Below are 15030 nucleotides of genomic sequence, written 5' to 3' on the forward strand. Positions count from 1 at the left end.
GTTCCCCTCCGTCTTCCATTGGTCAGACAAACAGATAATTCATACTCAAAAACACACCAGTGCTTCTGTTATGCTGTTATTGTAGGCATGATTAGTGTAGTCTGATTTGTGAAACAAATTCTTTTTATGAACCAGTTTATTTTTTAGTAAATGAAAAACAAAATGACCAGTGTAGCCCAACTCATGAAGGAATGACTCTACTGAACAAGTCCTTTTTAGAGAATCAAAACCATATAGCATGACCAGTGTAGTCCGATTCACAAATAAATGACTCTTATGAACCAGTTATTTTTAGTAAATCAGAAACATGCAGCAAAACCGGTGTAGTCTGTTAAAAGAAATTTTTTTTTTTGAACAAGCTGTTTTTAGTGAATCAAAAGCAACAGCATGACCAGTTATGTCTGATTCAGGAACAAAGGACTCTTATAAACAAGATAATTTTGGAGAACTAGAAATATACAGCACAATCAGATCTCATGAACCAGATCTGTTTAGTGAATCAAAAACATACAGCGCAACCAGTGTAGTCAGATACACAAAAAAATAACTCTTGATGAACCAATTATTTTGAGTTAATCAAAAACATAAAGCATGACCATTGTAGTTTGATTCACAGAAATAACTCTCATGAACCAGTTATATTTTAGTAAATCAAAAACATACAGCATGACCAGTGTTGTCCAATTCAGGAACAAATGACTTTTATGAATAAGCTATTTTTAGTGAATCAAAACCATACAGTGTGACCAGTGTAGTCTGATTCAAACAAATAACTCTATTGAACAGTTCTGTCATGACAACTCTCAGAGAGTTTAGCATGGTAATAAACATGGCAATGATAATGTGTTTGGTCTTGGCGGAATACAGTAGTCAACATTTGAAGTGGATCAAAAAAGTTAATCAAAGTTGTCCTAAGACAAGAACGCATTTTGGTTTTAGGTTTTAGGGCAACTTTGATGAAAGGTTTTGATCCACTTAAAATGTTGACTACTATAGATCTGCTATGCTGCTGCTGCTGCAGCAGAGCAAGTACCACAGACATGCTGCTGTGAGCATGTGAGAAATACTGCTGCTGCACATATAACACATTAAATAATCCTTGTGTATAACATACATGAAATTACCCCATAGCAGATCTATACAGGTGGAGCTGGGGAAGGTGGAGGGTTTCTGAAGCGTGCTGCAACTGCTACAGCAAGCACTAGCCAAGTATTTGAATGTTGAGTAGCAAGCTCATTGGCTGCTGATGCAAAAAGAAACCCATCAGCTGTGCCATGTGAATGATGATGTAATTATATCAGATTGAGTTAGAACCTATAGGCCTGCGCTATCTAGAGTTTCATGACAGAATTTTGTATTTATTTTTAGAGAATCAGAAACATATAGCACAACCAGCGTGGTCTGGTTCACGAACAAATTACTCTTATAAACCAGCTATTTTGAGTTAATCAAAACCATACAGCATGACCAGTGTAGTTCGATTCATGAACAAATGACTCTTATGAACCAGTTCTAGTTGAAAAAGACGAGTTACCAAATCAATATCTGAATTCAACTGAATCGAGAAATTGATATGCAACCCTTAATATTTGTCTCTGCATATTGAGCTAGTATTTTGTCAGCTTTAATATTGAAAAATAATTGACTTGTTTCCTCTTTTTTATCTTCTAGATTGGTTTTCACATAGGAGCACTTTTGAAGCCCACCTTCTCCTCGCAGGTCCAAAGTCAAGGCACACAGCTCTACAATGGAGGAAAATTACTTACTAATGACCTGGACTCATCCTTGGCCAATCTTGTGGGCAGTGAGTCTTTCAGCTGTCTCATTTATTTTGTTTCTATGGCAATTTAACATAACACTACAGACTGTAATAAATGTATTGATAATGTGCATGTTGTATTTGTCATAGATTTACATTTTGGAGGACCCCCAGCCAAAAAGTAAGGCTTTTACCATGTAAAGCAAATTATATTTTAGGTTTATTGGCAACATAAACTATTATTTTTGCTATATGAAGTACAGCTATAACAGTCTGACATAGAAAACCTTTGTTTTCAGGCCAGAAGTTCAGTGGACTCACTTTGAGAAGAAATCATCTGGAGGTTCCCACTGGCAGTCTAAAGCCATGAATGGCACAGTACCCTGGAGCCACACGCACCTGGCCCCTGCTCCCATACCGATGCCACAGATGGTATGGAAATTGATTCATTGCTCAAGGCATGCTCTTGTTAGGAAATTTCAGTCTCCTTCTTCAGTTTGAAATGTTTGAATACAATATGTATGCGATTCAAGAGCCAAGCAACTTGGCCTGTGCACTATATAGAACACAAAACAAGTTCTTGGTTTTGTGTGATTGTCAGTAATGTCTTTGTCTTTCTCTCTTCTGCATGTTTTTGTAATGAAACAGAATGGAATGATTTATACTGGCTATGTAAGTCCTGCTTGTACACAAACATGAACGAATCTGCTAAATTCAAAGAACTATCAAAATGAACCATTTACAATTATTTCTATACACTTAATTCTTACTTCTTCAATGTTTGTCTTTCTCAGGCACCAGCTCCAGTTGCATTTCCGATGACAACCCCCCAAGTGCCTGTGTATGGGATGGTAAGTGTTTCTCATGTTAGCTTGATAATCTTGGCTTAAAGGGGTCATATGGTGTGATTTCAAGTTTTCCTTTCTCTTTGGAGTGTTACAAGCTGTTCATGAATAGATAAGATCCCTAAAGTTGCAAAGACTAAAGTCTCAAACCCAAAGAGATATTCTTTATAAAAGTTAAACGCCTCGTTTAAACACGCCCCCACATGTCTACGTCACTGTGTGGGAAGATTTGCATAACGCCGCCCAAATGTTCATGCAAAGAAAGAAGGCGTAACTTTATTGTTGCTGCCACCACCGCCACCATGTTGTGAAGACGTGTGTGAATTGTGTGTTTTGTTGCAAAAGCGAAAACACTTTGTTTGGCCTTCCAAAAAAGGACACGACTAGAAATCAGTGGTTAAGTTGTATTTACAACACTGCTTCAGAACAGTTCAACCCAAATATTCAGATGTGTGCAGCACATTTTATGAAGGACTGTTTCCTGATCCTGGAAGAGTAGACTACAATGCCGGCAGTTCTGACTCACAGCCTGTAAGTATGTTTTCATTTTAAGGATTTGCCACTGATGATTCAAATGCGAAGTATGTTTTCATTTTAAGGATTTGCCACTGATGATTCAAATGCGAGTTTTGAGCAGTGTAGAGTAGCACTTGTTGTTTGTCATTTCTCCAATCACAAATGCAGACATGGTTTTATTTTACACGGCGCGATGCAACGCAACGCGTAAAAAGACAGTATAAGTCATTATAATCCATAATTATGTCCCCACTGGATGCTACAAATGCCTCGTTTATAATGGGTTTTAATGTTTTTGTCTCGTCGCTCCGGGACACGGCATCACAGTATGGTAAGGGGCGTAACATTTCCGTCACACGCTTGAGGTATTCGGCCAATCACAACGCACTGGATAGCTGACCAATCAGAGCACACCTCGCTTTTCAGACCGATGAGCTTGATGAGACCGATGTTTATGCACACCAAGGCTGTATTTATTTTTTTCAAAAATAAATTAACTGTTTTCTATTTTACAGTGTAATTTATTTCTGTCATGGCAAAGCTGAATTTTCAGCAGCCATTACTCCAGTCTTCAGTGTCACATGATCCTTTAGAAATCATTCTAATAAGCTTGTTTGGTGCTCAAGAAACATTTCTTCTTATTATTTTGTGGAAACCCTGGTACTTTATACTGTACCATTATATATGTTTTTATTGTCACTTTTGATTAATATAATACACCATTAGTGAATATTAGTATTCATTTTTTTTTTATAAAATAGAACTTTTGGAATTAGTTCCAAGTATACATTTTTGTGTCGCCATCCTCAAGTATCCACGTTCAAGTAATGTAGGAAAGAATGGATTTTCTTGTCAAACACATACAGTGGGTACGGAAAGTATTCAGACCCCCTTAAATTTTTCACTCTTTGTTATATTGCAGCCATTTGCTAAAATCATTTAAGTTAATTTTTTTTCCTCATTAATGTACACACAGCACCCCATATTGACAGAAAAACACAAATACTTTCCGTACCCACTGTATATAAAGATGAAAGAGATCCGCACTACTCCAAATGCAGCTAAAAAAGCTTATTCCATTTATTGTTCAGAGGTCACAAAAATATGTAGAAAGAAGTGCAAAAGTGCAAGTGCAGAACGTTTTCGGGTATTAACCCTTCCTCAGTGCCATGTGGTACCAAGCAACACGTGCGCTCATTAAAACATGTATTACCATAATACCCCTAGTATCACGAAGATCTTTTAAACAAATACACACATATATCTCAAATCTATAACAAAATACAGTAAATACATTCATAAGTCATCCCAAATTCATATACAACTATATCAACAAAATATATAAACAAAATATACATATACACCAAATAATAATCTCATGACTCCAACAATAATTCTTAACATCAGTTTTTATGTATACAGTCAATAAACATCATACCCAAGTACTCTTCGAGTTCCCCATATATATCATTAAATTATTTTAAAAAACAATTCAAAAGACAAACCTTAATTCATACCCAGAGGGTGTAGACTTTTAAGATCAAAAATCCACCTACATTCCTTTTGCAAAAGTCTACATTGTAAATTCCCTCCTCTACGAGTCTGTGTCTACTTTTCAATAGCTATAAAATTTAGGTCTAAGACTGAATGAGACATCTCAACAAAATGGCGAGCCACAGGCGATTTGAAATCTTTCCTCCTAAAAGCGCTCATATGCTCAATGATCCGAGTTCTAATTTGTCTGTTTGTCTTACCCACATACTGTTTTATACACGGACAAGATAACAGATAAATCACATTAGTGGAAGCACATGATACCAGTTGTTTAATTTTATATGTGCAATCTCCACAACAACTCCGAAACTCAAAGCATCTTTTGTGTACATTTTTACATGCAGCGCATTTGAGACAAAGATAAAAACCAACATCCCTATTTACGCGCCCATCAATACCATCCTTGACACAAGTATCCGATCTGACTAAAAAGTCCCTGATATTCCTCGCTCTGTAATGAGAAAAAAGGGGCAGATCTGCAAAAATCGTTTTGCCAACCGAATCACTAGATAGTAAATATGAAATGTTTCTTAATGATATCTTTAATGGCATTACTATAATTAGAATATGTGGTAGTGCATACTATATAAGTAAGATTTATGTTTAGCCGGTTTACAAACTGCCTTTCTTACCCTCTCCAAAGCATCATCTAGCCACTTACTTGAATAACCCCTAAGTCGAAAACGCTTATACATCTCAACCACTTTTTTTTCAAAATCAGATTCAACACTACAAATGCGATTTAAGCGTAGGAACTGAGAGTAAGGTAACCCCTTCTTTAAATAAGATGGGTGGGCACTCGACGCATGCAAGATACTATTTTTATCAGTTGGTTTAGAATACAAGGTTGACGATAATTTTCCAGATTCCAAAAGGACTCTTGTATCAAAAAAATCAACTGAGTGGGTGTTGATTTCTACATTAAATTTAATGGACTCAACCATATTATTCAACAGCCATTAATCATTAAGTAGATCTTCCGAGCCCCTAAAAATGCAGAACACATCATCCTCATATCTCTTCCACATAACAATATTTTTAAAAAAAGGGTTATTATTCCAAATATATCTTTCTTCTAAAAATCCCATGAATAAACACGCATAGTCTGGGGAAAATTTCGAACCCATAGCGGCACCTTGTTTTTGTAGAAAAAAATCATTTTCAAAAAGAAAATAATTATTTTCCAACAGCAACGTGATCATATCGATAACAAAGTTCGATGGTGGGGATTTTTCAACCCTTTTGTCCAGAAAGTATTTTATCGCCACTAACCCTTTATTATACGGAATATTTGTATATAATGAGACCACATCCATCGTAGATAAAAAGATCTCAGACTCCTCATTATCCACAAAATTGATATCCGACAGTTGTTTCAAAAAATCAGCAGTATCTTTCAAATATGAAGGGAGAGCCTCCACCAAAGGTCTAAGGATGCGATCCACATATTGTGAAATAGGTTCCATTAGGCAATCGTTCGAAGCTACAATAGGACGCCCTGGTGGTTTCTGCGCTGATTTGTGAACTTTAGGCTGAGCATGCATCACAGGAATTACTGGAAAATCTTTAGTCAAAAATCTCAACTCTGATTGATTTATCAAACCCTTTTGATGCGAGTCCTGTAAAAATGCATCAACGTCCATTTTAAAGGCAATGGTAGGATTCTTATCCAGTTTCATATAAAACGCATCATCCAATAATTGAGATTTAACTTCAAAAACATAGTCCGATTTGTCCATAAAAACCAAGCCACCACCCTTAGCCGCTGGCTTCCAGATTACATTTGGCCGTTTTGATAGTTCCATTAAAGTCAGACGTTCCTTAGATCCAAAATCTTTCATAGGATTTTTTAAAAGATCATCAATCTCTTTATCCACAATATTACAGAATGTATCAGTTGCTGGATTATTAACCACGGGACAAAAAGCACTCTGAGGACATAAAACCTGTTTATAATCAACCGAAGTGTATTGTCTTTGTATACCGTCCCTTTGAAAAAAGTACTTTAATTTGATCGATCTGTAAAATTTAAACATCTCAACTTTAAGCTGAAATGGATCAATAGGTGTAAGGGGAACGTAAAACAGACCTTTGTTCATCAGCTGCTCCTCATTAGATGATAAAGGAGTGATGGATAGGTTGAACACTAGGCTGTGATCTTGTGAGTTCTTTTCTTCCTTGTGGGACGAACGCCCGTACCGTCCTCCTCTTCTCCCTCGACGTGTCCTGCACTTCGGGTATTGTAATTCAGTCTTCACAGGAAATGCATATCGTTGGATCTTTGTCCCAAAAAATCTAGGTCAGAGTCGGTTTGATATTCCGAGCTGGAGCCAGAAGTGTTAAAGTATCTATCCCTGAAGCAAACTTGCTTTCTTTCTCTGTGAGGTTCGCGAGATGACCATCGCCATGGTTACACAAGTCTTAGACCTACATTTTTAGAGGAGGGAATTTAGAACGTAGACTTTTGCAAAAGGAATGTAGGTGGATTTTTGATCTTAAAAGTCTACACCCTCGGGGTATGAATGAAGATTTGTCTTTGAATTGTTTTAAAAAATAATTTAATGATATATATGGGGGACTCAAAGAGTAATTGGGTATGATGTTTATTGATTGTATACATAAAAATTGATGTTAAGAATTATTGTTAGAGTCATGAGATTATTATTTGGTGTATATGTATATTTTGTTTATATATTTTGTTGATATAGTTGTATATGAATTTGGGATGACTTATGAGTGTATTTACTGAATTTTGTTATGCAGGTGCATCTCGATAAATTAGAATGTCGTGGAAAAGTTCATTTATTTCAGTAATTAAACTCAAATTGTGAAACTCGTGTATTAAATAAATTCAATGCACACAGACTGAAGTAGTTTAAGTCTTTGGTTCTTTTAATTGTGATGATTTTGGCTCACATTTAACAAAAACCCACCAATTCACTATCTCAACAAATTAGAATTCTTCATAAGACCAATAAAAAAAAGCATCTTTAGTGAATTGTTGGCCTTCTAGAAAGTATGTTAATTTACTGTACATGTACTCAGTACTTGGTAGGGTCTCCTTTTGCTTTAATTACTTTCTCAATTCGGCGTGGCATGGAGGTGATCAGTTTGTGGCACTGCTGAGGTGGTATGGAAGCCCAGGTTTCTTTGACAGTGGCCTTCAGCTCATTTGCTAATGTTAAGCTTGCATGAACACACTTCACATTTAACTTGCCTTATTTGCAATTCCAAAGATGACTTTTTACATTTTCATGCAAATATCTAAGATCAAAGATCAATAATACCTCACTATCTACATTTAAAATGACACTGTGATAGTTAAATGTGATAGTTCGGAGCTTCATTGAAGGGCACAAGCTCCACTGGGAAGAAAGTCTTCAGCATAGCTAGCCACTGCTTTAGAAAGGTAGGTCATGCTGCCAAAACGGCCACTGGGGGCACTGTCGTACATCAGCCTGCAGATGCCAGTCATGTGATCTTTCTCAAGGAGACTCATCAGCACCCAGTTCTTTCTGCACAAACAGATTTCAGTCATTAGTGCTAATGACTCCGTGAAATCTCTTGACCATTGCAGTTTCCTTTGCCACTGCTAGTCAGTTGCATGTGGGAGGAATGTTCTTAGTCTAGACTAGAGAGTATTTTATTGGACAAAAATCTATATAGCGCATAATGAGTAAAAAACATAAAATTTTCTCGGAATGGAAAGATATTTTAAATCAAAATTTTGGAGCATATACAGTAGTAGCTTCAATGCTAATAACAGGCTACTGTGCTCAGAAAATATTGATATATGCATGATTAATTAAATGGCATTTAATTGAGTCTTAATTTAATTGCAGGAATGTGCCAGCTGCAGATTGTGCTTCATGTGGTTTTATTTTTAACATAAGAGTGTGTAACTTGAATGTGCAAGGATAACCGCTTTCAGTTATTTTAGCTACACAAAGACAGTATGTTATGCTGCTTGATATTACACACATAAATCATAAACACACTGGTTAGTAGCACAAATAGCTTTACTGTTTACTGCACCTTGTTATTCTTCTATTTACCTATAATGGCTAATGAATCGGAAGTCTCGCACATTCGCAGAAAACAGTTTACTTTCACATTGCAAAATAAGGTGTATAAAGGACCCATGAACCTCTTCAAGAAGCTAACCTGATCATTGTAGACATGTGGCTGGCCATTTGTACAATCCTCTCCACCTGAATGACCCCACCCAAACTCTGGATGTCCACCTCAGCCAACATGGTCAGGACCAGGATGGCCTCCACCAACAACTGCCGGTATTCAGGCTGAGATATGCGGTTCAGGACTGTTTCCACATGCAAGGCAAACTTTATTTCACCGGGAGTCATCTGAAATTTGCACCTTATTATCATTCTGTGAAATTAAAACTACATTTCTGTCATGACAACTCTCGGAAAGATTGGCATGGTAATATACATGACAATGTTAATGTATTTGGTCTTGGCGGAACAGATCTGCTACGCTGCTGCTGCTGCGGCAGAGCAAGTACCGAGACTTGCTACTGCCAATACATCCACAACATGCTGCTGTGAGCATGTAAGAAATATTGCAGCTGCAAATATAACATACATGAAATAACCCCCATATAGCATACATGAATCACCTCGTAGCAGATCTATACAGGTGGAGCTGGGGAAGGTAGAGGGTTTCTGAAGCAAGCTGCAACTGCTACAACAAGCACTAGCCATATATTTGAATGTTGAGCAGCGAGCTCATTGGCTACCAATACAGGAGAGAACCAATCAGCTGTGCCATGTGATAATGATGTCATTAGGTCAGATTGAGTTAGACCTATCAGACTGCACCATCTAGAGTTTCATGCCAGAACTCTGTATTTCATTTCATTTTATCTCTTAAGGTTATTTACCTCTCTTGTGGTTGAGGATGGAAGCTCTCAATGGACAGCCCATGACACTAAATTACAAGAAAGGGAAGCCATTTTGAAGCACAACCTTGATGAATAACCTAGCTTCGACACTCAATGTAAAGTGTCCTACTCACCTTCTGCAGAATCTTCCAGACATTCTGATAGAGACCAACAGGGATTCTGTTGCTGTCACGCACCAACATGGCTCCTAATGATCCCTGAAATGACTCAATGGATGGAAGTCTGTATCTCTGTAAAACAATCAGATTAATTACACCTACAAAGAAAAAGCTCAAGCTTGGAAAAGAAGTTAAGGTTTGTTTGTTTTTGGTCCACTTACCCCTGATTCAATATTTCCAATATCCAGCAAATGAAGGACACAGAAAAGGACATGGTCTTTATCTACTGCCATTATACTGAGACATAACTGTCCTAAATCCAAGCATTTTCTCACCAGTTTGATATCACCACCCTGTTTACTTGCAACTTTCACTTCGGTTCTGGTGGAGCTGGATTTGCTCTTGTCTTGGATATTGACAGCAGAGCTGACCACATTTTCTGCTGAGTGCACTGGCCCAAAAATAAAACTCATAAATATACAAATTCACAGAATTTATGGGTGAATATGATGCTTGCAATGGATTAATATATTTACCACTTTTTTGAACTCCAAACTCTTTGCCACTGAGAATGTGAACTAGCAGGTTCTTCATCTCAGATGGGCTCATGTTCATTAAACTCTCTGTAGCCTCCTCACCTAAAAAGACCAGAGTACTAAAATAATATTAACTAGGTTTGTCAATTGATTAAAAAATTCATTGATTTAATATAACTTTTTCCAATCTTATATACAATACCGTTCAAAGTTTTGAGTTCAGAAAATAATGGATGCATTGCATTAATCATTAATCAAAAGTGACATTTATGTTACAAAAGATTTCTATTGTCAAATAAATCCTGAAAAAAGAAAATGATCATAGTTTCCACAAAAAATATTAAGCAGCACAACTGATTTCAACATTGGTAATAAGAAATGCACCAAATCAGCATATTAGAATGATTTCTGAAAAACTGCAAAACTGAAGACTGGAGTAATGGATGCTGAAAATTCAGCTTTGCCATCACATGAATAAATTACATTTTAAAATATATTTAAAAAGACAAAAGTGTTTTTTTTAATTGTTATAATATTTCACAATACACTCTAAAAAAAAATGCTGGGTTAAAAAGGGACAAACCCAGCGGTTTGTGTTGTTTTGAACCCAACCGCTGGGTCAAAACAAACCAATAGCTGGGTTTGTCCTTTTTAACCCAGTGCTGGGTTATATTTAACCCAGCATTTTTTAGAGTGTATTACTATTTTGTGTATTTTTGATTAAGAAGCTTCTTTCAAAAACATAAAAAAATCTTACCAACCCCAGACTTCTGAAAGGTAGTGTATATCAATATTTGTTGAGAAATCCCTCAAATGAAGATAATTCAAAGATAATGTTACAGCAGATGAGTAAATCATTGAACAAAGTGACTTTAGAAGTCAATGTTGGTTTTTGTTGATTTTTTTTCATATCAATGACCATTTATAAGCTGATCACTGACTTCTTTTAATTACAATATTTTTTAAGTTAATTGTAATAACTTGCAGTCCTAATAAAACAGAATAAACAAAATAGTTTACTGCATGTTAAAAAATGTTAAACATTTAATAAATGAGTTTAATGAAACAGCAACTGAGATACCTGAACAGTTGAGGGATTGTCACATTGGACTAACATAAGGTGTCTGAGGTGGGTCTCAAACCCAGGTCTCCCAGTCAAGGAAAGCTAGTTCTCTACCACCGGTCTACTGGGGAAGACAGTTTCTTAGAAGACCCATGTGCAGAAGGAAAGGCAAACTCGGAGGCTCAGCTAACTCAAAAGCAGGCAGTCTTTACTCTATCTCAGTATTCAAATATAAACAAAAAATCAGTTATAGCTTTACAAAACAAAACATAATGTAGGCCGAATGGCAACAGGAAAACATCACTTAACTGTTCTAGAACTCAGGTAATCCATACTGGGTAGGCTCAAGACTGAAACTGCCAAACATAAATAGGACAAAATACAGGTGGAACAAATTAACTTGATGAGCAGTCTTAACTAAAGAGTTCACAGCAGGTGGTGCCGCCTAGTGGCTCACAGTAAAGGGAGAGTAGGGCTGGGAGAGTCATTGCATGAGGGAGCAGACAACGCTCCCTAGTGGCTTGGAGAGTCATTACAGGAGGAGTCTTACAGGAGCCCCTCTCTCAGGAATGGCTCCTGACGTTCCGCTGTCTACGGTTGGAGTCATGATGGTGGAACTCTCTGATAAGGCCTGGATCTAAAATGTTTCTGCTGCCGTTGTGATGCTCTCACTAAGGCTGTACGTGCTTTCCGCCAGGCCTGACGGCACCTCTTTACTAATTGGGTTGCAGCTGGTACCTGGACCTCCAGTTCCTGCTCAGGAAACAAAGATGGGGGAAACCCAAATTGATATTCAAATGGAGTCATGCCCAAGGATGAATGGTGTAGGGTGTTATGAGCAAATTCAGCCCAGATCAGACGGGAGCTCCAGGTGCTTTGATTATTGGACACCAGGCACCTGAGGGTCTTCTCAATCTCCTGGTTGACCCATTCTGTCTGACCATTAGACTGAGGGTGGAACCCAGAAGACAGACTGATGGATGCTCCAATCAGACGCCAAAAGCCTTCCAAAACCGAGAAGTGAATTGTGACCTTCGATCAGAGACCATGTCCTGAGGAAACCCGTGGATCCTGAAGACATGCTGCATCATGAGGTCTGCCGTCTGACAAGCTGTGGGGATCTTAGGCAGAGGTATCAGATGACATGCTTTTGAGAGTCTGTCTACCACCACCAAGATGGCTGTGTTACCTTGTGATTTAGGAAGTCCAGTAACAAAGTCCAAGGAGATGTGAGACCATGGACGTCTTGGGATGGGTAAAGGATGAAGTAGACCTTGAGGGTGGACTTTAGATTCTTTAGTTTGGGCGCATACAAAACAGCCAGACAAATTATCGGACATCCGCCTGAATACTGGGCCACCAAAACCATGTCTGGATACGCTTCAAAGTTCTTGTAACTCCAGGGTGACACGAAAGAAGAGATGCATGTCCCCACTGCAACACACCAGATCGTACAACATTAGGAACAAAAATGCAGCCTGGGGGCCATTACCTGGGTCGGGCTGTTGTCGTTGAGCCTTCATTACTGCCATTTCTATTCCCCACTGAACCCCTGCCACCACCTTGGAGCTGGGAATGATGGGCTCAGGTCTGTCCTCCACATCTGGCATGTCAAATTGTCTCGAAAGGGCATTGGGCTTGGAGTTCTTAGAGCCTGGTCGATAAGAGAGAATAAACTCAAAGCGGTTAAAAAAAGAGAGCCCATCGGGCCTGGCGTGGATTACGCCTTTTAGCCTCCAGGATGTATGTGAGGTTCCTGTGGTCTGTCCAAATGACAAATGGGTGTTTGGGCCCTTCTAGCAAGTGTCTCCATTCCTGCAGTGCCAGCTTCACCACCAGCAACTCCCGGTTACCTATATCATAGTTATTTTGTGCTTGGGTGAGTCGATGTGAAAAAAAAAACCACAAGGATGAAGCTTATTGTCCCTCTTGGCATTTTGAGACAAAACAGCTCCCACTCCAACATCTGACACATCCACTTCTACTACAAAAGGCAACTCTGGATCGGGGAGGGTCAGGATGGGTGCAGAGGTGAATCAGCGCTTGAGCAGCTCAAATGCTTGATTAGCCCTTTCTGTCCATTGGAATGGCCTTGAGGTCTTTTTGGTAAGGTTAGTTATTTAAAAATTAACAAAACCAAGAAAGCGCTGTACCTGTTTGACAGAGCAAGGCTGAGGCCAGTTCAGAACTGCATGGGTCTTGCCAGGATCCATCTGAATACTGCCATTGGAGACAATGAACCCAAGGAAGGAGACAATTGGTACATGAAACTCACTTTTCTCCAGCTTCACAAAGAGCTTGTTCTTTAACAGTTGAGACAAAACCTGCCGGACATTCTGGACATGATCTAGGTAACAACGGGAGAAGATTAAGATGTCATCAAGATAAACAAATACAAACTGGTTAAGCATCTCTCGTAGAACATCATTATTGAATGCCTGGAAGACAGCTGGGGCATTGACTAGCCCAAAGCGCATTACCTGATACTCATAATGGCCAGTTGGGGTGTTGAATGCAGTCTTACACTCATCCCCGGCACGGATCCTAACCAGGTGGTAGGCATTTCTAAGATCCAGTTTGGTGAATATAGTTGCACCTTGTAGGAGTTCAAAGGCTGAAGTTATCAATGGCAGTGAGTAAAGATTTTTTACAGTGATACGATTTAGCCCCCTGTTGTCAATACATGGTCGGAGACTGCTGCCATGTATTTTCTTCCCCACAAAGAAAAAACCCAGCTCCTGCCGGTGAGGTTGAAGGGCGGATGAATCCACTGTCAACAGCCTTGTTGATATATTCCTCCATAGAGTCTCTTTCTGTGGCAGACAGAGAGAATAGTCTCCCTCGAGGTGGACAAGTGCCAGGATGCAGTTCAGTGGCACAGTCATAAGGTCTATGGGGTGGAAGAAAGGCAGCACGTTCCTTGCTGAACACTTCACAGAGGTGTGCATACTCCTGGGGGACACAGGATAACTCGGGAGAGGCAGAAAGATCTGTGGAAGCCACTTGTCTCAGCCCAGAAATAGCCAGCATCTCTGTGGATGGGACTGGTGACTCAAGTAGTTTAGGGAAGGTTGCCTGTGGCTCAACAGAATGACAGAGAGACAAGCCAGACACACAGCAGTTAGGCCCCCACTCACTTATCTGGTTGGAAGACCAATCAATTTGTGGATTATGCAGAGCTAGCCAAGGATACCCAAGGATCAAAGGGAACTCAGGAGAATTAATAAAAAAAACTGTATCTCTTCTCTATGAGAACCTACTTGAAAATGGAGGAATGTGGTGCACTGGCTAACCTGGCCAGAACCTAGGTGCCTTCCGTCCAATGCGGTAACTGTAAGAGTGTAATGGAGAGCATTGGGCTGAATCTTTAACTGTGCCAATGTAGAGTCCATGAAATTCCCATTTTCAGCACCAGAATCTATGAAAGCCATGAGCTCATGAAGTTCATTGCCCAGGAGATTGAGACATCAATCGAAAGGCCTGAAGCTGCTGGTCGGGGGTAAGTCAAGTTCTTGGGCGAGAGCTGCCTTTTCCCACCAGTTCAGGGCAGTTGCCCCGAAAGTGACCTGACTCACCACAGTACAGGCAACACTTATCTCTCATGCGTCTCTCCCTCTCGGCCTGTGATAACCGGGTTCTCCCCAGCTGCATTGGCTCCTCAGAACACCTGATCAGTGAGGAAGGTTCCACAAAACCAGTGGAGGTGTGGATCTCGGGCAGTTGAGTCTCACGATG

General features: G+C 39.1%; 1 protein-coding gene across 1 annotated transcript in view; it reads left to right on the forward strand.

The window, feature by feature from the left end:
• The window catches only part of LOC107557033 (phosphatidylinositol-binding clathrin assembly protein-like), a 31048-nt gene extending 18174 nt beyond the window's left edge, over nucleotides 1-12874 (forward strand). Inside the window, exons 13-18 of the mRNA XM_016240331.1 lie at nucleotides 1688-1804; nucleotides 1910-1940; nucleotides 2059-2191; nucleotides 2408-2431; nucleotides 2554-2625; nucleotides 12773-12874. Coding sequence (XP_016095817.1) covers nucleotides 1688-1804; nucleotides 1910-1940; nucleotides 2059-2191; nucleotides 2408-2431; nucleotides 2554-2625; nucleotides 12773-12874 — 479 coding nt within the window. The remainder of the gene's footprint in view (nucleotides 1-1687; nucleotides 1805-1909; nucleotides 1941-2058; nucleotides 2192-2407; nucleotides 2432-2553; nucleotides 2626-12772) is intronic.
• The last annotated feature ends 2156 nt before the right edge of the window (nucleotides 12875-15030 follow it).

The sequence above is a fragment of the Sinocyclocheilus grahami genome, unplaced genomic scaffold (genome assembly GCF_001515645.1).
Source record: "Sinocyclocheilus grahami isolate Dianchi unplaced genomic scaffold, SAMN03320097.WGS_v1.1 scaffold588.1, whole genome shotgun sequence".
Classification (NCBI taxonomy): Eukaryota; Metazoa; Chordata; class Actinopteri; order Cypriniformes; family Cyprinidae; genus Sinocyclocheilus; species Sinocyclocheilus grahami.